At 37.9% G+C, this 23459-nt stretch overlaps 1 protein-coding gene across 1 annotated transcript in view; it reads right to left on the reverse strand.

Moving 5' to 3' along the window:
* The window catches only part of KCNH8 (potassium voltage-gated channel subfamily H member 8), a 407588-nt gene that overhangs the window by 235543 nt on the left and 148586 nt on the right, over positions 1-23459 (reverse strand). The window contains exon 3 of the mRNA XM_058290622.2: positions 12429-12560. Coding sequence (XP_058146605.1) covers positions 12429-12560 — 132 coding nt within the window. The remainder of the gene's footprint in view (positions 1-12428; positions 12561-23459) is intronic.

Below are 23459 nucleotides of genomic sequence, written 5' to 3' on the forward strand. Positions count from 1 at the left end.
GCAATGGATGTGCCATGATGATGGGGGAGAGTGTTGCTGTGGGGGGAGTGGTGGGGTGGGGGCGGTGGGGGTGAATGGGGACCTCATATTTTTTTTAATGTAATATTTTTAAAAAATGAATAAAAAAAAAAAGTTCCCTCTCTCCACATACAGAAATGGTTGCTTAGAGAAGAAAGACCAGCAGTACACTTAGTGAGGCTGATAAACATACTTGCCCTTAAAATTCTCCTATGGCCCATAGGAGACAGATTGAGATCTGTCAATGAGATCAACTGATTGAGGCAGGGGAATGGCAAAAGAAGTTTTTTAAAGGCCTTTAAAAACTTTTGTCAGGCCTTTAAAAAACTCCTTTTGCCATTCCCCTGCCTTTAATTATGCATGCAATTTTAGATACCATTCAATCCTTCCCCCCTCACTAGTAATCAGTGTGTTCTTAGGAGCTTTATTGTTAGACAGGAGAATAGGAGGTCAATTTTCAAGTTGCATCACATCCCAGGACACTGAGGTTTTCGGCTTGTCTGAAATTCTATTCCTTCACTACAGGTAATGACAGACTTTCACTGTAACTTTAATTTAACCAATTAATCCCTCTTTTGAACTCCAAAACAGACTATCTACCCATCAATCAGGAAATCATCATCTAAAGGCCTCACTTGATTTTCTTTATTTATGTTGTAAAGTAAAAACAAAGTTGTTAAATAAGTTAACTTGTCATTTCATCAATTCAGGTTTTGCTGAAATTCTATTTCAAGATGAACTATACTGATGAATCATTTGGGACTCCATCAGTTAATTAGTTCTTTCAGCTCATATTATAGCACCCTAAACACATCAGAGACTACATGCTTGGAAAATCAGTCAAAATCACAATTCTTGGCTATGCTAACAGCTAATTCTCAATCCCGTGCTCCACTATGAGTCAGGGCTCTTCTCTATTTTGCCCTTCCATCTTGGATACCTCACATTCTTTTCAGTACTTCTGAGCACATTTCTTAGTGATCACGTTATTGCAAAATACTTTCTTGAGAGAGAGAGACACCTTGAGGTGTCTATTTCATGCAGTACCATCATAGGTTTACTTTCAGTCTCCATCTGGATAGGCTCATTTATTCTTGTTTGCATTAAGGTCACATTAATAAATAAAATAGCTTGGATCTGATACACTTAGAACATTCCATTTCTAATTATTATAGATAGAAAGATCACCTAATTTTCTTCATTTGCAAATAGTAGAAGGTGTACTTTTCCTTTTCAATACTTCTATTTATTTCTGTCCTTTTTGCTACTTTATTTTAACCCATTACATATAATTTTGCACTCCCTTAAAAATCCTCACACAGCCTCTAAATCTTAGATTATTTCTGGACTTTCACAGCTCAAAATACCCTCCTCCAATGTTCCTTTCTCCAAGTTTTTAAAAATATCATCCTAGACTTATCCTAAATAGCTCCATGACTCTGCATCTTTTAATGCTCCCTGGTTAGTTTTAGTATGTATTGGGGGTGACTCCATTTTAGTGTTGAAAAGTGACTGAGACGTGGTGCTGGCCTCCACAGAATTCAAGTCTAGGAGGCAAAAACAACCACATGAAAAGCCACTTCATAAGAGTATAAGCCAATGTGCTCCTGAGCCCCACTTACAAGATTCCAATTTCCTCATCAACACAGTGATTTTAGCTGCTTTCTAGCTAATATATGCTCAGGTCAGCTCCCATCTTGCATGGGCAAATTCCAAATAAGAAAATAAGGATACGTGCTATTAAATGCTAATACTTGAACACAAATCCCATTCTCCAAATTGAGGGGCCGTCTCTTAATTATGTTCAGACACATCTTTCTCAGAAACTGAAAACATATACAGATTAAAGTAGATCAAATAAAACTGAATTGTCATGTGTATTTAAGAGATGGAAACAATTTTATGACCATTTCCATAAACATCTACCCAGTGGGGCTTCTATATTGTTGGCGAGCCAAATTATTTCCCACCAAATGTGTTAAATGAAGACATTAAAAGCCTCATGGAGTTTTGGGGAGACCTATTGTGGAGGTAAGCAGGATAGCTGAATGGCGACTCAGACGTTTCCCCTCCTTCTTGAAAACAAGCTAGCTGAGATGAAAAGGAGCTCATTTTTACTATTGCAAGGGGGCAGCACGTGAACTCAAATTCCCCTGAAATTGTTCCAGATACTCAGTGTCCTAAATCGCTGGTGCCGCAGCTCTTAACATCCAACAGTTGCTTTTGTCGCACTGGCAAAGTCATTGCCATACTCACCCATTAAAAGGAGAAAAGCAGAGGGAAAACGCACAAGGCCACAGTGTGCCCTGTCAGGCCCAAGCGAGCCTCGCCACAAGATACTGGGAGACTAGAGATGCAGCCACCTGTAGACCTTTCTGTTTATAATTTCCAACCTTCCTAAAATGATGCTACTATTCATGACAGTAGCACAACAGCTATAATCCATGAATGTGAAATGTAGCACAACAGCTATAATGCACTATTTTAGTTTGCTAGATGCTGCCAAAGCAATATACCGAAAATGCGTGGGCTTTTACGGTGGGATTTATTAAGTTAAAAGCAGATAGTTCTGAAGCTGTCGAAGTGTCCAAGTCAGGGCATCATCAGGAGATGCTTTCCTCTCAAGTTGAGGGCACCAGGCATGTGGTGATGCCTGCCAGTCTCAACCTCTGCCTTTTCCTCTGAGCCTCTTGCTTTCAGCTTCTTGTTCTCGTGGCATTCTCTCTCTTGGGTTCCTCTCTGACTCTACAACGGTTTTTCTATGTCTGTGCCTTTTCATTCCTCCATTTACAGAGGACTCCAGGAAGAGGATTAAGACCCACCCTGGGTCACACGATCTAATCAAAGGCCCTTAAATGAAATACTTTAAGCAAAAGTTCCTACCTACAATAGATACACATGGACAGGAATGGATTAGCTCTAAAGGGCATGATCTTCTGGGATCCACCCAACTTCCAACTGTCACATCCATGAATTTGAAATATTTCCTAATACAATTTCTAGGTGAATTTGGCTGGATATCAGAAATGCCATTAAAAATGTAGAGACTATTGCAACACCTCCTCTCCAGTTCACTGGACTCACCCAGGACAACTAACAAGGAGATGATGATGGACAATGACCCCAAGGAACAGAGTTCTGCACCGGCAAACAAGATAGTCCCATCCATCTGCCCCATGGGGTCTAAACCCCCTCTCAATTAGAGGTGGAGTGGGCATCACCATCCCAGAATCCTCAGGATTGGGAAATGAATGAAGGACTAGGGCAGACTTACTTGTATTCTACTATAGACTTATTTTGATTCTAGCAATGGAAGATATTATATCATTGATGTGGAAGCAGTGGCCACTGGAGGTCTGAGGGGAGAGAGAGGGAAAAACAGGTGTAATATGGAGCATTTTCAGGACTTGAAGAATTGTCCTGAATGATATTGCAATGACAGATACAGGCCATTATATATCTTGCCATAACTTACAAAATTGTGAGGGAGAGAGCATAAACTACAACGTAAACTAAAATCCACGCTTAGTGGCAATGTTCCAAAATGTGTTCCTCAATTGAAATAAATGTGCCACACTAATGAAGGGTGTTGTTAATGTGGGAAAATGTGCAAGGGGTGGGGAGCAGTGTATATGGGAATCTCCTATATTTTTTTATGTAACATTTATGTAATCTAAATATCTTTTAAAAAAAATAAAAAAGTAATTTTAAAAAATGTAGATACTCTTGAGAGTCAAATTCAATAGGTGTTTTGACTCTCAACTTGAACCTACTAATCTTCTAAACATGATCTTTGTCAGCCTAGCTCAGTAATTGGCCATTTAACTGTGAAACATTTTTAAATGTTAATTTCATCAAAAAAGGGTTAAAAACAGATCAACATTCTAAAAGTAAAAAAACCAACAATATCTTTAAAAAAAAAATCATACTTGAAAAAGTTTCATCCAGAGATCACAAAATATTGACCAACAAACCAAATTCAATTCATAGGTTATTTTGTTTGCTTACAGATTTTTTTTTTAAAGAATGACTCTGTGAAGTATGCCAAGTCTGATTTGCCTCATTCCACACCACTGCCTATTTCAATATTTCATCATCACATTTATCTCCCGACCTCTAAAAGTAACAAGTCTATCAATCAAGATTTATATTATTTGTTTTTAGAAGGTTCCAGGAGAGAAAGCTATTAGTGAACATATAGAGAAATTACAATGTGATTTCTTTTTAAGTATAAGTAGTATGAAAAATACAGATGTGGTTAGAATCTGTAATAACTTTAAGTGCCTCTCTCTGCTCTTTATTCCCAAACTGATCATATATTTGATTAAGTGTTGGTATAGATCACCTGGAAGCAGTAACCTATCTCCTGAGATAGAGTATTATTTTTATTCTTGTCAGGCAATTGCTCTTCTTAATTATGACCTTTGCAAGTGTTTTTTCCATTATGCAAACAAATAAAAAGAAAAAACAGGTAGAATACTTCAGCAGGTGAAAGGAATATTACTACCATGTTCCACATTGAAAATGAAAATATTCAAAGTACATATAAATTCTTCGTAGATTTAATTTATATCTCTGATCAGAGGCTTAACGTCTGTCATTTTGGGGAATATTTTATACTTTTCAAAAAGATGACTTTCATTTATTTACCCTCAGAAATGTCACCAAATGGCAATTTTCAGAAGCTAAAAGACAAAGCGTAACAAGAGCAAAAAAATTAACGAGCAGCAGAGATCCTATCTACAGTGAAAAGGACCAATCAATACCAGCAGTAAGAACGTATTTTGAGAGGGAGCACACTTAGGTAAATCCATGACAAACTGCCTTTGACTTAAATTAAGCAGAATACAGCACAGCGATATATTCAGCACACCTGAGACTTGGCCAACTATGACCTGCTTATTTTGAAACAGCAAGAATGCTGCTGTTTATCTTTGAATAGTCATGTTTTCCAAACTAGACCCCATTTATGCATTCATTTACCCATCCGTCCAATCAACAAATAGCACTAATCACCTACTATACTTCAGACCCTCGCTCTGAAAAATACTGGGGACATGAACCTGGACAAGAAGGACAAAGCCTATTGCCTAGAGAAGACTTAGATTTGAGTGGACAGGAGAACAGTGGCAACAAATTAACTATGGAAAAGGTTGTTTCCGACAGAGATAATGTCATGCCTGCTTTAGACAGGATGGTCCCAAAAGGCCTTTCTAATGAACGTGTTTGCCACGGGGCTTCTGGAACTTATGTGTGAATGTGAATCACTTGGAAATCTTGTTTAAAAGCAGATTCTGACTTATTAGACTTGGGAAGGGACCTGAGGTCCTGTATTTTGAATGAGGTGATGACAGTGGGTGAAAGTGCAGGGGCTGCACTTTGGACAGTAAAGCCTTTAAACCAAGAATGAGAATGGGAGAAAGAATTGGCCAGTTTCAATGACAACCATGTGTAGGAGGTAGGGGCAGGAAATGGATTTAGTCCAGTCTTTTGTCTACCTCGTTGCCAGTTTTCTTTCCTTTGTTTCATAGGAGGCTCCCGGGCATGGTGGAAAGATCTGAGCTCTGAGACCAGATTGCTGCTGGGCATCAAATCTGTCTCTGCCTCTTCATAGCCTCGGGCCTTGGCCAGTTGGTTTACTCTCTCTAAATCCTACTCCCTACTTTGTAGGATCCTTAGATCATCTGTGTGACATATAAAAATTACCAATAAATGATAACTTGATGGACACTCTAGAATGACTGATCCAACCTTATTTCCAACTTCTTTCCCCTTTGCCTAGTTCTAATATAGAGATGTAAAGTCCTACAGAAAAAACACAGACCAACCCCCTTAATTTCCCGGCCTCCCTTGCAGGTAGGGGGTAGCCTACCTGCATGTGACAGGGTTCTGTCCAATGACATGTTGCCAGAAAGCCTCGGAGAGCGGGCCAAGGGGGCGCAATGCTTCCTCAATACAAATTTAAAAACCCTTGCCTTTTGTGCTTCACTCCTCTTACTGCCTGCACCGGAGAAATGAGTTCTGGAAGTTCAGCAGGCATCGTAACAACCATGAGTGACAAGAATGAGGATGAAAAACAGCACTTTAAGGACAGCAGAGCAGAAAGGCAAAAAGAGCTTAAGTGACCATTGTCATTTCTGATCACTGTCCTAACCCTGGGTTTCTCAGCTCCACACTCTTTGAAATGGGAAAAAATAAACCCTTATTCTTTAAGCCTCTGTGAGGTTTTCCGGTTCTTGAAGCTAAAGGCAATTCATACCTGATTGTTTAGTGTAGCGATTTATTATTTTTATTTCTTCTAAAATCACTTAGTAATCAGGAAAGGCAGTATACTTAATAATGGCAGCTTGATGCTGCCTGCCAAAAGTTAGACCACCAAGAAAAAGCGTTGCTTTTCAATCCTATTGATGTCTATTACCACTGAAGACGAGGTGAAAAGCTTCACACATCAAGTCCTAAATTCTCAACACAAATTTGTCGTGCCCACGGTTTAGAAATTGTCATTGAAATTCCCCTTTCCTGGGATAACTTATGATGTGGTTGCCACATAATGAATAACCACCATTTCAAATCAAATCTGGGACACCCAACAAGAAAAAAACAAAAATAACTGCATTGGGCTCTGTGCCTGGAAAAAGAAAGCATATATTACGTTACTCAACTGGTTTGAATGGAAAACGAAATTAGCATAGAAATAAACTGCTGTAAAAAAAAAAAAAAAAAAAACTTTGGAAAATTCAGACACATGCAACTGAGTACAAAGGAGAGGAACTTTTTTAAAAAAGTTAAACACTGACACATTTGTAAAAATCCTTTAATAAAATTAATCAGTGGTTATTTATTCCGTGTCTATTATGCACAAGGCATTGTAAGAAATGCAAATTCATCTGAAGCATTATGCCAGCGTCAAGGTACCTAACAAGCTGGGAAAGACAAGGTAACAGCAGTTCAATACCCAAGTGCAAGAAGAGTCAAGAATGAAGCAAGTGGCAAGGGAAGGAAAAGTCTAAAAGAAAGACCTTCACTACGAGGCAAGGGGTTCAGGAAAATCTGAGGAAAAAGAGAGGAAGGATTTCTATGGTGAAGGGAGTGACAAAAATATTTCACAGGAGGGAAAATTTGAGGATGTAGCTAAGGAAAAAGGAAAGTGTGAGCTCTGTTAGCTGAGAACACCTTGTCCAGTTCCAAAGCTACACAAAGGTAAGAAGGTAGAACGATAGGGAGAAGGCTTGCAGGGGCTTTCTATCTGATCCTTAACTTACGTGAGCTTAAAAGAGGAAGTGCTACAATAGTGTCTCCTTCATTTTAATAAGCGGATGGTCCAAAACATTGGGAAGTTAATAAAATCTTATTAGAGAAGCTCTCTGGTTTTCACTCTGGGTAGTCTCCTGGGACTGCTTTTTAACAATTTTCCACTGATCTTTTAATTATAAAATGCAACGGGCATGTCTCTGTACTCGGCTTACTTTTCTATGGCACGTGACTCTGCTTCTCTCTAATATCTTACCACTCATTCTCTGCCTCCTTTATTGCTATTCTCCTCCTTTTCTATGCTCCACGGTCCTAACATTGACCCACTTCTCCTCTTGAAGCTCCCTTCAGCATTGCTTAAGAATCTCACCCATTTCCATGTCTTGAATCTCCATCGATATATCGATGACTTCCACATCCATGTCTTCAGCTCAGACCTCTCTCCAGAGTATCTGATCCACACATGCATTTGTCTACAGGACATCCATAGATTCCTCACACTCAGTAAGTCCAACACTTAATTCACTGAAGTCTTCTGAAGCCTGTTGCTCTTCTGTATTCCCATCTGGATTAAAGTCACATTAATCACATCAGTCACATTAACCAGAAACCTGGAGTTCATCAAGTCTTCCTTTTTCTCTATCTGCGTTTTTGAATGTTTACTGGTTCTACTTCTGTGAATTGCACTAAATAAACGCCTAAGAATGATAACATAAAATCTTTAAAATTGAACTTCAACTCCCTGAGTCTTGTAATCTGCTTTTAATAAAGTCAACTACTTGCTAGTCCATTCCTTCCTTTTAGTCTAGCAAATCCACCTCATCTTTCATGATTTGTTTCTACATTATTTTCCCTGTGAAGTTCTCAATGACTCTGCTCCAATTCCCACTGGCCCCACCCTATCTTGTTCCCTTGTCTGGGAGGAATTTCTTCTATCTGCCACTGTACTGTCACTGAATACACAATATTTCACATACTGGTTTATTAATCTATGTCCTCTATAAGTGCATGAGCTCTGTGATGCAAAGAGAAAAAGATCCAGTGAAAAGAATGTAGGCTCTGGAGTCTGATTGAAATGTAAATCCTAGTTCTATTATTTTTACTGTAGTAACTTTGACTAGTTAATTTCATTGATAAATAGGAATGGGAATAATACTATTGCATAGGGTTATAATGAAAAGTAAAGGAGGTAATCATGTCAAGTGCTTACCATGAAGTAGTTACTCAAAAAAACTAGTAATTATTACGAAACATATAAAATATAAAAACAATGACCACAATATTTTTTATTGAGCATGTTCTGTATACTCTGTGCTATATTGTTTTCATATATCACCTTTTATAAAAATACTGGAGATATGTATAATTATTCCATTTATATTTTTATTTTTTTAAGGTACTTAGATTATACAAATGTCATATAAAAAAAATACAGGGGATTGCCATATGCCCTGCTTACCCCACACCTCCCATATTTTCTCACATTAGCACCATCCTTCATTAGTGAGGTACATTCCTTGGAGTTGATGAACACATTTTGGAGCATTGCTATAAGCGTGGATTTCACATTGTAGTTTACACTGTCTCCCACCCAATTTTGTAGGTTATGGCAGGATATATAATGGCCTGTATCTATTGTTGCAATGCAATTTTATAGATGAGAAAATTGTCTCTGAGGGGAAAAGTGGCACATCTAAGGGCCCAGAGCAAGCATGTAATGGAATCAGGATTTGATCCTAGGTCTAGAAGATCCAAAGCACATTGCCTCCATTTTGACATCTCAAAACTCAAATTTCAGCACTGAATGCAGACTGAGTCCTTGATAAATATTTGTTGAATAACTAATTATTATTAATCCATTTTTAAACACTTTTTAAAATATTTCTTACTGATTAAGAAAGAAGTGAGTAGGACCTCATGATAAATTGGTTTAGTAACACTAGATATTGACACAGAAGTCGGTAGTTCACACCTTTTTTGAAATGGAAATAAAAATATGCATCAAGAAAAGGAAGCTATTACAAAACAAGGTTTAAAAAAACTATGATATTTACACTGAAATTTCACTCTCTTTCTTTCTCCCAGACACACACACACATCCCAAGTGAAAGTTACTGAGCAAACAAATACAAATCGTACTTTGAATTATATGTCACTGTCCCATCAGTGCTGTTCCTTGATATAAGGCCTATATGGTATTCCATAATTCGTTGGGCTTTTTTATAAAATATATTTCCTAATTTCAAATAAAACCAAAGCAACGCACAGATTAATGACATTTTTTTAAAAGTAGAAGTCCACCCCGTTTTTCTCTCAAACAATGTCCATTAGGTAATGACAATAGGGGATTAATTTACTCAACAAACCTTGCTTCTACAGCTTAGATGAAGTTCTGTGATAGATCCGTATGAGGTAATATTGAGTGTACGTTAGGCTAAGTGCTCGTTTGGTTTTCTCGTGCTACAATACAGTACTGCTCCCATTACAAAGTGCTATTTTAATGATTTTCAAACACTTATCTCGAAATTCTAAAAGTATCAAGTTAGAGTGTGCCTTTCCTTTAAGACATGTCATCAACTGGTAAATTTTTAGGTATTTTTCTGTCTTAAGTGCAGGGAAAAAAAGAGAAAAGTCTATTTTCCATGATAATGTTACAATCCTGGCAGCTTATAATAGTTCCTTTGCCTGTCTAAAAGTACTACTTACTTTGGGGTAATATTTATAATAAGCTGGCAAACTAAAATAAAAATGTCTTGAGAATTCAGTATATATTTAAGATAATTTCACTTGATTTTTGTATTTCATATGATTTATGAAATCACTTGAGGAACAGTTATTAAACTGCAAAAAAATTAGGGACTTGCTACTAAATATCTCAACATTTCTAAATCATATTTTGTATAATACAACTAATGTTAAAAGCCCCGTGCTGATATTTTTCTTGAAACCTTTTAAGAGATAGTCTTTATATAATACAAGTTCCCTAAACAAGATGGAGCTGTCAATGTGTCCGTTTAATGTACTTATTTAAATATCAATGTAAAACTTGGTTGTAAGCTGGAACTTTGGGTTAGTGTAATTGTTAGTGGTTCCAGAGAGTTCTAAAATGCATGCTCCCGCCCCTTCCTGAAATGGGAGGAAAGAGGATGGACTCTTTAGAGTACAGGAAGCTCAGCTTGTGAAGCATGCCTCGTCCCTCTCTGCTCCTTTCGTTAGCTCTCCACAAGTAAGGAAGAGAGGCTTAATCTGCATGAGTTTGGAAGGAGCTATTGGCATGGAGAGGATGCTGCCTTCCTCTCCCCTATCTTTCAGGAGCTAGCTGCATTGGCAGAGGGCGGGCACCTGTTCTCCGGTCTCCATACTGTAAAATACCTGTTGGTGAGCTGTGCCTCTACCCCAGTCCATCTCTGTTAGTGACTTGGGATACATCTGTCTAAATCCGAAGCTCCCTAGGGAGACATCCACTTGCCTGCACATATAGGTTAAGTTCACTTTTATTGGATCAATTCGACTAAAGGTGATATTTTGGTTTTTCATCTGCCTTACACTTTTTCCATTCTCAGCTGGCTCAGAATTTGAGTGGGAAAGGGAGGTGGTTTTATTGAGCACTCTAAAATTCCCAAAGGAATGGGTACACTTTACTTCTCCAGCCACAGCATTCCCTCAAGGTGAGGATTGCTCCCCACCAACAGACAAGAGGAGTGTACCACACAGATCACTAAATAATTTGTATAAAACCATCAAGCACGCACTTCCTCTTCAAAGCAAGTCTGGTTGATTATATTGCCCACTTTGAAGCAAAATAATAACAATAATAAATAAACTCATATATTTCTCCCTAAGCACAGTTTTATATCTCTTTATACACATACCTGCACATAATGTACATATTTATATATATATGAGTAATAATTACACCAAAGACCCCTTACCTTCTATATTTCTATTTAATACCAACAAAAATACTAAAATACACACAAACAACAACAAAACAAAACCCATGTAAGCTGATTTTCACACTTTTCTATCATTGGACAGCTATTCCACTTGCTTTAATAGCCAAGTAACTTTTATTGTGCGTCTGCTCTTCCTTTGAGTATGTAAAATATGCCACACTATTTAGTTATGCAAATGCACAGGAAAACCGTCACACATTTGCAAATATTTCAATAAATGACACAAGATGTGGGAGATGGATCAAACGCTGATATTTCTTCCTTTGGGTTGTTGCCTTAAGAAAACAGCCACATATTTGATTAAATGTGACTATATTTAAAATATTCACACACACATTTTTTTTTTAAGAGCTGGAGTGAAATAGACTATTTCTAAAAAGTCATCATTTTTGAAATGTTAATTAGCTGGTTCTAATAAAGAACTTACTACACAGGAAACCCCTACAATGACAACTGATTTTTCTCAAAACACTAGAATATCTAATCCTACTTCTGTCTAAAAGAGATAAGATCACCATTGTTATCAAAGTGTTAATTTTTGTTGGCTTATATGAAGTACAGAGAATTTCTTAAGGAGCTATAAATGCAAGCTATAAGGTAAGTAACATAAAGTCTTAGAAAGAATCCTTAAATGCAACTGAAAGATCTGATAGAGTATGTATTAAAATGAACTACTGTGCTATTATATACTATATGGTATATAATTTTCAGTATAAGGTCCAGGATACACATTATTTGCAACATTATATTCTAAAAACCACTAAATTTGAGTTCTTAATTTTGCATATAAAATGAAATTTTTTCTGAGTTTTGAGCTATAGCACTTTAGATGAAAATGATATATTTTTAATCATCATTTTAACCTCACCTATAAATTCCATCCCCCCCCCAAAATAAAAACAATGGGTTATGATTCCTTATGTTCTGAGAATTTATTTCTCATATACAGTTTCATTCTATTTGCACAGGACCAAGAACTTCTGGTTCTTGTCCATTGAGTCTTTATTACAAAGACAGGAAGGTAAATGCATTTGAGTCTCAGTAATGTTGTAATAGGCACATTTCATCAACTAAATACTCTTAATACTTATGAATATTTATCAGTTGCCATTATTAAAAGGACAATTTTTGTCTTCCTAGGGTTTTTGAGTAAAAAATTTCAAAATGTTACTCCATCTGTCAATTTCTGAAAACAATGCAAACCTTCTCTTTTATCTTCTAGTGAAATCTTCACTTTTGTATCTGTGATATCTTTGAATGAGGCCAGAAAAAGTACCACGTCTCCTTTCTCATTCTTTATAGGAACAATATCCAATAGGCACCAAAATGGAGAACCTGCAACAGTAATAAAAAAAACAAGTCAATTGCTTCTTGATTTTACTATGACTATTTAGTGATACAGGTAATAAAATTCTTATTGTCTCTTCCATTCCAAAGCTGCCCATCAAATTTTTTTATTAAAATAGTAATTTTCAGATTCCATGAATGTGTCACCCATATACATATCTTTTCATTTCCAAATAAAATTCTTTCTCTGAAAATAAAGCAGTATTTTAAACAAAATCATTTGTCTGTGCTGAGATGTGTCTGTTTGTGTCATTCAAATTCTATTTCTTCTTTGAACTCACTGTTGATATTAAAGCATTTCATTTTATGAGACGTTGCCCCTTCCCACTCTAGCACACTCTGGTTCCTAAATACTTAGTTTGGTATGAGTTTTCTAGAGATTTATTTAGTCAGTTTAAGAGGGCTGCAGTGACCCACAGGTTCTATGGTCAAGGCAGATGGCTCTGGAGTTCAGGGCCATGTCAGTTGGCCCTACTTTGGAGTTTATGTTCCTGCGTGTGATGGAGTTGGACTCAGATATAACCTTTCTACACATGCCTCTTCTGTTACTTTTATTGGACCTGTGGTTGGCGTTTGGGTTGGTGTATACTCAGGAGACCTGAATCTCTGAACTGTCCATGTGACAGCCAGGCCCTGGGCCTCAGCAGACTTGCAGCTCCTACCCTCTGGTTTCTTGGATTTACCCTGGCCAGCTGACAGGGAGGTGAAGAGGGTCAACCACCACACCAGGGAGCCAAGAGTGCCTACAGCTTCAAGCAGGAGAATTGGATCCATCATCCATGCGCAATCTAAACCCCCTCATGATGTACAGGGGGACTGGACATAGCCATCCCAGGTCCAGAAGACGGAGGAATAGAATATGGATTAGAGTGGACTTACTGGTGTTCTGCTGGGGAACTGTTGTGATTAGTAAGGGAAGAAATTGTAGTAGTGATATGGAGAGGGTGGCCATGGTGGCTGCTGATGGTCGGGAGAGGGAAGAAGAGACATGGTGTGGGGGTGTTTTCAGGATTTAGAGTTGTCCCAGGTGGGCTGCAGGGATGGATGCTGGACATTGTGTGTCCTGTCATGGCCCACTGGGTAGACTGGGGGAGAGTGTGGACTACAATGTGGACCACTGTCCATGTGCTGCAGCGGTGCTCCAGAATGCATTCACCGGGTGCAGTGGATGTGTCACAATGATGGAAGAGGTTGTTGATGCAGTAGGGGTGGCGTGGGTGGGGTGGGGGGTATATGGCGACCTCATATTGTTTTAATGTAACATTTCAAAGAAAATAAAGAAGAAGAAGAAAAAAAAGTTTATATATATTAAAAAAAGAATCAATGATCGTATACCAGAAAGGCTAAGACAGAAAAGATGCTACATACTAAGTTTGGGGAAGGCTGCCTAGCCACTGAAACTCACATACATTGCTGGCAGATTACAAATGAACACATCTACTTTAAAAACTATATGGAAGTATTAAGATATATTCACTCAATGCAATATTTCACAGCAGTGTAAACGAGCAACCTACAATGACTCAAGATGGAATGGATGACTCTCACTACATCACATTGAGCAAAGGTAGTCTGATACAACAGAGGGCAGTATGAGTTTATTTACATAGTATAAAACTACCCCGTGGTGTTAGAAGTCATGTTAGTTATCTTTATGGAGCTAGCAGGGCACAAGTGGGGGATTCTCAAGGGCTGGTTGCGTTCTGTTTCTTAATCTTCATTTTATTTCAATAGGAGTGGTCAGTTTTTGAAAATTCATCAAACTCTACACTTAGGCTATATGCTCTTCAATATGATTCTTATATTTCAAGAACAATTTTTAAAAATAAAAAATTTAATTCAGCCTCAGTTTTTGAGCAAAAAAAAAAAAACCATGAGAAATATTGTGAATACATTCAAGTTCAAAAATAAACCAACAAAAGGTTTTTACATAAAGCTTATATTTAGTAGCCTTTATTTTCAAAATACATATAAAACTTTTTGCACTAGGCTTTCTATTATCAGGCATTCCTAGACAGAAATATTTGAAAATGATGGAAAAATTGTTGCTTAAAACCTACCGCATTAATCTATTCACACATAAATTTCCGTAATTTTCTTTTGATAGAAAAATAAACCTTTCAATACTGTGAATTTCCATTTTATTTGGGAGTTGATTCCAAAGTCAAAAATAAGAGAGACAGAAATAGCCTTGATATTTTGCCTGGTGTTGTGTATAGTGTATTATATCTCACAATTTCCAGCACAGGTGATGCATTCCTCCAGTCTTGTAACTATCAGTTTTTCTTAAACTCAACACTAGGTAAAGGAGGCAAATTGCATTTAGGGGCCATCTGATATTTTTCAAAAAAACATATTTCTGGTAGCTGCTCTTGTACTTTTGAAAGGTATGGTTGAATTCACATGCAGTAAGATTATGTATGATGTTCCTCTATTGTATAAACTATGAATGGAAAATGTTCTTGTTCTCCATACCCTTTTGATAGTTTCAGAGTCATGACTTCCTCTTTGCCATTTTGACCCAAACCCATGGTCTCCTTTCATTCATTTGCCCCAATTTCTCTGCATGTGATCTGTGGGCCATGGCAGCCCCATTTCAATGTCCTACCACCAGGTTCCAGAAGACTTGGGATCTAATCTTTGGCTCCAACTCTAAGTAGCCATGTGACCATGGAGAAGACAATTAACTTCTCTGGAATTTGATTCCCTCACATCCTGAATCCAGTAGTAGGCATATGATCCAAAAAATTTTTGAAGCAATAAATCGACTATACTGCCTATTACCAAAGGAGAAACCTCATAAATGAACCACATAGCCTGGCCAAACACTGCTATTCCCATCATCCCAGAATGGCAAATGCAGGAGACATGGTAAGGGGAAAATGCCATTAGGACATGCTGTCCATTAGACCCTAGAAAGTGTAATAGTGGCAACACGGTTTTGAGTCAAAACCTGACATTTTGATTCACATTTTAAACTCTGTCAATTACCAAACAAAAACCAAATCAGAAAAGTGGATACTAATTTTTCTGATAATCTCTTTATCTATGTACTCAGCCCAGCATCGTAATTGTTTCCACAGAGCCTTTGCACAGGAGTACCAAAGTATTTTAGAGGCAAAAGCAGCAAATGAGGTGAAAGCCAAAGAAATAACTGCCAACATGGCAGCATTTTCTAATCAACTCTGGATATACAGAACTGTGATTTCATGTCACATTCTGGAAGAATTGAAACATCACTATGAGGTTTGTCTTTGAAGCTAAAGTGGGACATAATCATTGACATTTTATAAATTCAATGAAACTTCATTAATATGGGCCCCTTCAAATTCAAGTTTTGCATTGATTTGACATGAACTGGTTGATGTCTACTTTCCCAGTGCCTACAGAACAAAAAGCTTATTAAGAAATGGTATTAAACTTTCCTTCCTTCCTCTCTTCCTCCCCCCCTTCCTTCTTTTCTTCTTTCAGCTGCTTCCTTCAGATTTCCACACATCAACATTCTTAGAAATATGGCTTTGTATACTCTATAGTTAGAAATGCCACTCCCTTCCTCTTTCAGAAAGAGGACAGAGAGCAGCACCTCTCAGTCAGGTTCAAAGGCAAATCCTTCACACTTGGTCTGCTCGCATAGCCTTCCCCTTCTTGCTTTCCTCAATCTCTCTGCCAAGCCCTCGACCTGGCTCTCTGATACCTTCAGTCTTGCATCACTGTAATAATTCAAAGATATTTTTGCGGCTCTGGCTTCCCTTCTCTTACTATGAGTACCTCAATAATCAAGCAACTTCTCTCAGTCAAGAACAATTCTGCTCCAGGAAATACACCTCTTTTAGGGTTAGGATAGGAGCAACGTCCTCCATGCCAAATCCAGAGCCTGAATGATCCTTAAAAGCAGGGCTGGGGGCAGAAATCTTGTGTTAACTTTAACTCCTACTCTATACAGCAGCAGTAATCACCACGTGGCATCTGTGAGTGCCAAAACCGATGAGCCTCTGCCAGGAGCTGAGATAATAACACCTTTAATTTCCACAAGTAAATAAGCTCAATGGAGACAAAACAGGATTTAAACCCTATATGGTAAAACGTACTTTTAGAATTGCGTAAACAGTTACGCAGAGCTTAAATCTGGCAAAATTTCCCATGATCTCTATTTCGGTACTTTCTTTTTCTTGATTGGGAAATAAGGATGTAGAGCATTTGACTTGCTAATAGTCACAATAGGAAGAGGACGCATATGCTTTCAATAGACCCCAAAAGATTATAGTTAGCAATAATCAGAAACTAACGATGAGATTTCCAGGATAGTTCCTAGATTATTACTTAATACAGGGAAGTATGTATATAAAGACGGTTGACCTGAGAGCTATTCCGCTCTCATCAATGACCGTGCCATACGTTTTCTTCAGTGCAATACAGCAGCATAGAGCAGGCAAAGGACACTTTGTGTGTCCTCATTTGTCTTCTATCAAGTAGGATTTTGAATGGATTTTGAATTTATCATGTGTGTATGAGCTTTATTTTGAATTTCGATTTTGAATTTGTCATGTATGTATGAGCTTTATTCTTTTGAAATCGTGACAACATAATAACCTGAGTATTAAGAGCATCAGCATCACATGACCAAAACATTTTCCGGTGCTCCTTACAATTCACACGAAAAGTTTGGTAAGTCTTGTTCTCTACAACCTTTATCTCACCCTTACTTAATGATGTAGTGACAGGATTGTCAGGTCTTACACATTAGTACAAGTGATATATATATATAGAGAGAGAGAGAGAGAGAGAGGCAAGGGTGCAGAAAGTTGTGCAGGGGTGTAAATTATGCTGCGGCTAATGGTATCTGGGTGATGAGACGCTTGTGTCCATAGCAGAATGAGTGGGACTGCGAGAGGAATCCCATCCCAGTTTACCCCAGAGCCCTCATTTGCACCTCCTCTTTACCACATTTGCTACTGCTTGTTCTGGCCTTAATCATCTCTTAGTGGCTCTTCAAAACATCTCTTAGGGGCTCTTCAAAACTTCCTCCTGCTTCTTACCTTCCTTTCGTGCTGCTTTCAGTAAGCTTTAAAAATAGAGGTACCTGATTAAAAGCGCTCAGTGTATTTTCACTGCTTGGGCAAATGATTAGCCTAATAGTCCAGATTCTTTTTTATCTCTATGGTAGGTCTATTTGCAAGAGACCAGAGAGGGAAACAGGAGGGGGAGGTAGTTTGAAGAGGTAGATTAGATTAAATATCATATTCCAAAGGAAGAAGTCCCTTGGAGAACCCAGAGTTGCCTAGAAGACAAGTTCCCTCAGCAGCTTCCCCAATGTTTCTTAGTGCTTGTAGTATGCTATGGGGTGAAAGTTCTGGTTCTTTGGTGAAATATCAGGCAAACCTTCACCTTACTTGTGAGCACCTCTGCCAGGGACCAATCCATGCTGTGAGTCTTGACTCAGTGCCTACCGACTTTGTCTTGCATAGTCACCCCTTCCTCTGACTGCCCAGGTTACTAGTAAATCAAAGGAAAGGACACTGGCAACCTGGGCCCTTGGCTAGCAGTTGGGGGGAGAGCGAGGAGCTGATGGGAGAAGCACTGAACCAGCTGGAGAGCTTCCTGAATTGGAGCAGTGGAGACACCCTTCATTTCAAAGTTTAATGGAGAACGAGGTGCTCTTAACAGTGGGTAGGAAAAAAGATGCAGAAGACATGAAAATATTAACAGGGGTAGATTATGGGATCATAGTACATTTTTCTATCCTTTTTTTCTCCCAGAATTCTTACTCTCAGATTTTCTGAAATGAACGGAAATGGTGGAACATGGTGGATTTAATCTAATCCACCACTAGAGATTTTGGATAAGAAATATTTAAGACAGGGGCAAGAAGAGTAATGTGGCCATGTTTCTGGGAGATCATTTCATACATATTGAAGGGTAAGTTCTAACACTTATTCCTTTACAAATTTTGAGAAAAGGTCTATGTTAAGTCAGGATAGCTGTAGGAAACACACACATACATGCAAAGGAAAGGAAAAAAAGAAAAAGAAATGAAACAAGAAAAAGATGGCAATACTTTGAATTTCCTTGCTCAACAAGTCATTTATTGTATTTCTTAACAAGTAAAACTATTGCTTTTCTCAAGAAAATCAGCCTGGTTGAGATGACAAATATATCTAATACCTAACTGCGATTGAAAGAATGTTCCATGTGCATTTAAACACAAATTCAGTTAGGATGATTTTATAAGAAGAGCCAGGACAATTGAGTATAGTCAATGGGAAATGAAAATAAAGAAATTCTGAAAATGTAATGTACACAGTAAGGACCTAATCATAGCTTTCATTTATAAAGCATCTAGTATATGCTAGGCATTGTCCCACACACTTGGCATATATTATATCTGAACTTCTCACTAACCAACATGGCAAACATTTTACCAAACTTAACTACATTTTACAAATGTAGAAACTGAAAAGTGTAGTATCTTCCTCAGGGTCACACAACTAATCAGTGTCAGACACCAGATATTGAACACAGAGGAAGTCTGATTTTCAAATTTTGTTTTACTATAATATTCTGGGAACAATCCGATCCTCTACACAATGTTTCAGGAATTGAGTTTCATTTCCATTTAATTCTCCTTTCTACTCATGATTTTTTAAAATGTCAGATAATAAGAGAAAAAAATGAAGTAAAGTCTTTGGATAATCAAAATTGCACTCTCAACTCCACAGTAAGAGTAGGACCTCTATTTGTATCAAGATTCTGGTACTTCTCTATTTCTCTATTTGTAACAAGATTCTGGTACTTCAGTGTCATATAGTAATACGTTTTTCATTAAGGTTCACATGGCACTAATTCTTACATTTGCTCGAGTGTCCTATAAGATTATAGATCAGGAAACCACCCATGGAACTGCTGTCATTTCCCAAAGCAAGACAATAAAGAATCTACTTGCATGAGCTTCATGATTTCAGTTTCCATGTGTAGTTGCCTAAGTTGTTAATATATTCAGCAGCATATTCCAATCTCATTCACAAAGACTTTGCCTTCCCCTCCCTCCCAGGACATATGTGCTTCTTGCTCTCCTAGGAAGCTTCCAAACTAGGGATTTCTTTATGGTAGCAGCTCTATATAAGACAAGTGACAATATCCCTCGAGGCTCACTTCTTCTAAGACTGGAAGTGACAAAGGTAACTGAGCCCCAATCAATGAAGGTTCTTTCTTTACAATGATACTATGGGAGATCTTATGATGGACAAATGTTAGTGAGCAGGAAAATGTCTGATCCAATGGGCTTGGCTTCATGATCACTACTTATAAGCCACTTCTTCCTAAGAACTGGAAACTAAACACTAAACACTTCCTGAGAATAGTAAACTAAACACTAAAACAAACTCACCTGATTTTAAGAAAAGTGATTAAAGATTCCTTCCAACTTGCAGTGTTCAAGGAGAAAGAATAGCTTCCAAAAAAGTTTGAGGATCAAGTTAACACTCTCTTGCTGCACAAAGTTTTAGTTGGATAAATTGATGGTTTTTCAAAGTAATGGGATAACTATTGATGCCAATAAATAAAATGCCTATGTGAACTCAGCATGGTTAAGAGGGTCTGGGTAGGACGCAAAAGAAAATATTTGAAGATTACATTGCAAGCAGTTGGACATATTATTCTAGGGGAGAAGAGGAAGACAATAAATCATAGACATAATAAATAAGTAAATTATATAGTTTATTAGAGGGTTACAAATGCTATATCAAAAATGAAAAAGAAGAGTGATGTTAAGCAAAATGGAGCTTGAAAGGAAGGCACAGAGGACCACACTGTGATGTTCATAAGGACTTATTCATGGAAGTGTTACTCAGTGTTGCTGCTGAATATTAATGGACTATTGGTTTGTTATTCCTGATCTCCTGAGCTGCAAACGACAAAAAGGCCAGTGATGCAGATCTGACCGCAAGTGGAGGAAAAGGGGAAGGAAGGAAACTGGAGGGAAGCACCTTAGACCCAATGCAATTCCAAGAAAGGTTCAGAAAGGCTTGTCAGGGCATCGTCAAGCCAAATCACCTACCAGAGGATCTTGGATGACTCCCAGGAAAGGACTGTGTTAGCACTACTGCCTTGCTCTGTCACTGCCAAGAACAACCTGTAGAAAGCTTGTCCTCTATGCCAACACAAGGATGGATTTCTGAGCACAGCAGCTGAGTCCATCAGCTGACTACTTTTCTAGAAGCAGAGTTCCGAGTGGTGCCTTCACCACAATTAGTAGAGCAGACATTTTATTTTATCCTTCCAGAAAAATATCCATGCTCCTTTTCTCATCACTGCACCTCCATATGCATTGGACTGTTCCTCCTCTCTCCATGCAGCCTTTCTAGAGCTGTCAAACCCTATATTCTCACTTACACTCCCTGGACAAACAGCAGATCATCCAGGCTGAATAATATTCAGTCTTTATCTTCTGGTCATTTCAATCTAGAACAAAGGGACTCAATATCAGAAATGGAGGAAGGAGACTCACTTCACCAAAGAAAGCTGGAAAATCCCTAGTGCTTCCTTCTGTCTATACTCCAGAGAACTCTATCGGTTCCTGTCTTTATAAAAGCCTGACTGTTCACTCACATAGGTGCTCTACTGCATAAGGTACACTCTATGCTTGCAATAAATTAAATTTTTTTCTTAAGGTAACCATAATCAAAGTATGCTGATTAAAAAGAGCCAAGGTTACAAACTGATATATTCAGAACAGGATAGTCAAGATGTAATGGAAAGAATGCAGGGCTTATATGACATGACATGAAGCCAAGTCCTGGACTCTCTACTTCCTTGCTGCACACTCTCATATATAGTTTTTGTACCTCTAGGCACCACATCTGCATATTGGGCATACAGTTTATTTCTCGTTGTCAAGAGCTTTGAAGGGGTCAATATACATAAAGGTACTTTACATATTTTAACTAGTTACATGAAGTAATGGCTTTTCCTGAATATGTAACACTTCGATTCTTTCACAATAAAAATGAGCAGGCACAAATATGGCTCAATCCTAACATTTGTTAAAACTAGGTGATGGGTATAAGGGATATTATAATAATCACTGTCTTTTATGAACACATGAAAACATATTATGATTTTTTTTAAAGATCAAAACACATATCACTTTGGGAAATGGGTAATTCAGCAGTCCCTTGAATATCTAATCAAATATTAAGTTGAAACATACAAAGTCATCTCAGATTGCTGGAGGTAAGTAATATTTTTAAAGATGATGAGATGGAATGCTTTAATTTAAAGATGAAAATCCTGAATTCAGAGTGCTTAAGTAAACTTTCTAAGGCCAAAATATTAATTGTTAGAAGAGCTGGGATGAGAACTCAAGTCATAGGACTGTTTCTTTGGCTTTCTGCCAGAACTCAGGCCAATTCTCCAAAAATCAAAAAAATTGAAATATTAATGATCATATGTGTGAACAGTCTACTTTTGATACCTTAAAGTAAAAATTATACTTCTATATATAATTGATATTATTGCTGTAAGTCAGAAGATGCAACAATTTCAACACTGACCATATCCTTTTTAAACAATTGGGATATAAATTAAAATCTGTGTTTAAAGTGTATGGCAAATAAGGTAAAATGGATGAACACGATGTTTCACAGGAGAAAGCAGAAAGTTTGAGATGAGAATTCAGAAAGAAGGATATAGGAACCATAAAGAAATAGCTAAGGCTCTCATGACAGTTTCCCAATGTATAAATACATGATTACAGTTGTAAGTGTCAATTTAGCACTTTCCAAGAACACGCAGACAACAAACATACTGAACATTTCTTTCCAATGTGCAAACTCGTCTCTTAATGAAGATGCACGAACGTTGTGCCAGATTGCCCTGAGTCACAACTTGGCAAGCACGGAAGGCAAAGCAGTTAGACGCCTTCCTCAACGACTGCTTCTCTCCTAAAGACACTTCACCAGAAGTTAAGGCCAATCTCTGGTGGCCAGTTTGCCGTTGCTGACTCCAGCTTATCAGCAGAGAGAAGCCTTCCCTGCGCTACCTTTAGGTGCCTGCCCTAAAGCAGGCATTGCTGTGAGAAACATAAATATTTTCTCAGCAGCTTCCATATGGTTAGAAGCATCTTTCTCCAAAAGAAAAAAAAAGTGCATTTTCAGCCTACACAAGGAATTAAAACAAGGCAATTCCTATTTCTCCTAAACCGAGAGCACGCCAATTGGATACTCGCCCTCACAGATTTGGTACAATCATCCTCAGAGACAAGCGAATGCTTTATGTCAAAGGTCAAAAGTCAATATTTATGTCAAAGGCCAAAAGTCAATTTGCCATTCATTTGGTCCCTGTCTCAACTACTCAACTCTCATTGTAGGGGGGAAACAGTAATAGAAAGTATGGAAACAAATAAGTATGACTGTGTTTCAATGGAACTTCCTTTACAAAAGCAGGCATCCTGCTGGCTATAATCTACAATTTAATTTGCCAAGCCCTGATGTAGAAGTCTACAGATTTCGATATACCAGGAGTTACTTACTATTTGAGGGGAAGTTTTTACCAGACTCTCTAGTATGGAAGTATTTCAGAAGCACTATTGGTTAGTTCAAGAACCAGATAGACACTTTAGGTAGAACCTAGACTATTAATGTCAGAGTTTTTAATTATAATTAAAAGATTATCCAATCAGACAATCTTATTTTCCTAAATAAATTCTAGCCTTTTTTTTTTTTTTCTTGAGGCACCGGGGGCTGGGGAATGAACCTGGGACCTCGTTTTGTAAGTGGGAAGACAGTGCTCAACCACTGAGCCACATGGACTTTCCTGGGTTGGTTTTTTCTTTTGGTTTGCTTGGTGCTGGTTTTTGTTTTCTTCTAGGAGGCACCAGGAACTGAACCCAGG

This window comes from Dasypus novemcinctus, chromosome 31 (assembly GCF_030445035.2).
Source record: "Dasypus novemcinctus isolate mDasNov1 chromosome 31, mDasNov1.1.hap2, whole genome shotgun sequence".
Taxonomy (NCBI): domain Eukaryota; kingdom Metazoa; phylum Chordata; class Mammalia; order Cingulata; family Dasypodidae; genus Dasypus; species Dasypus novemcinctus.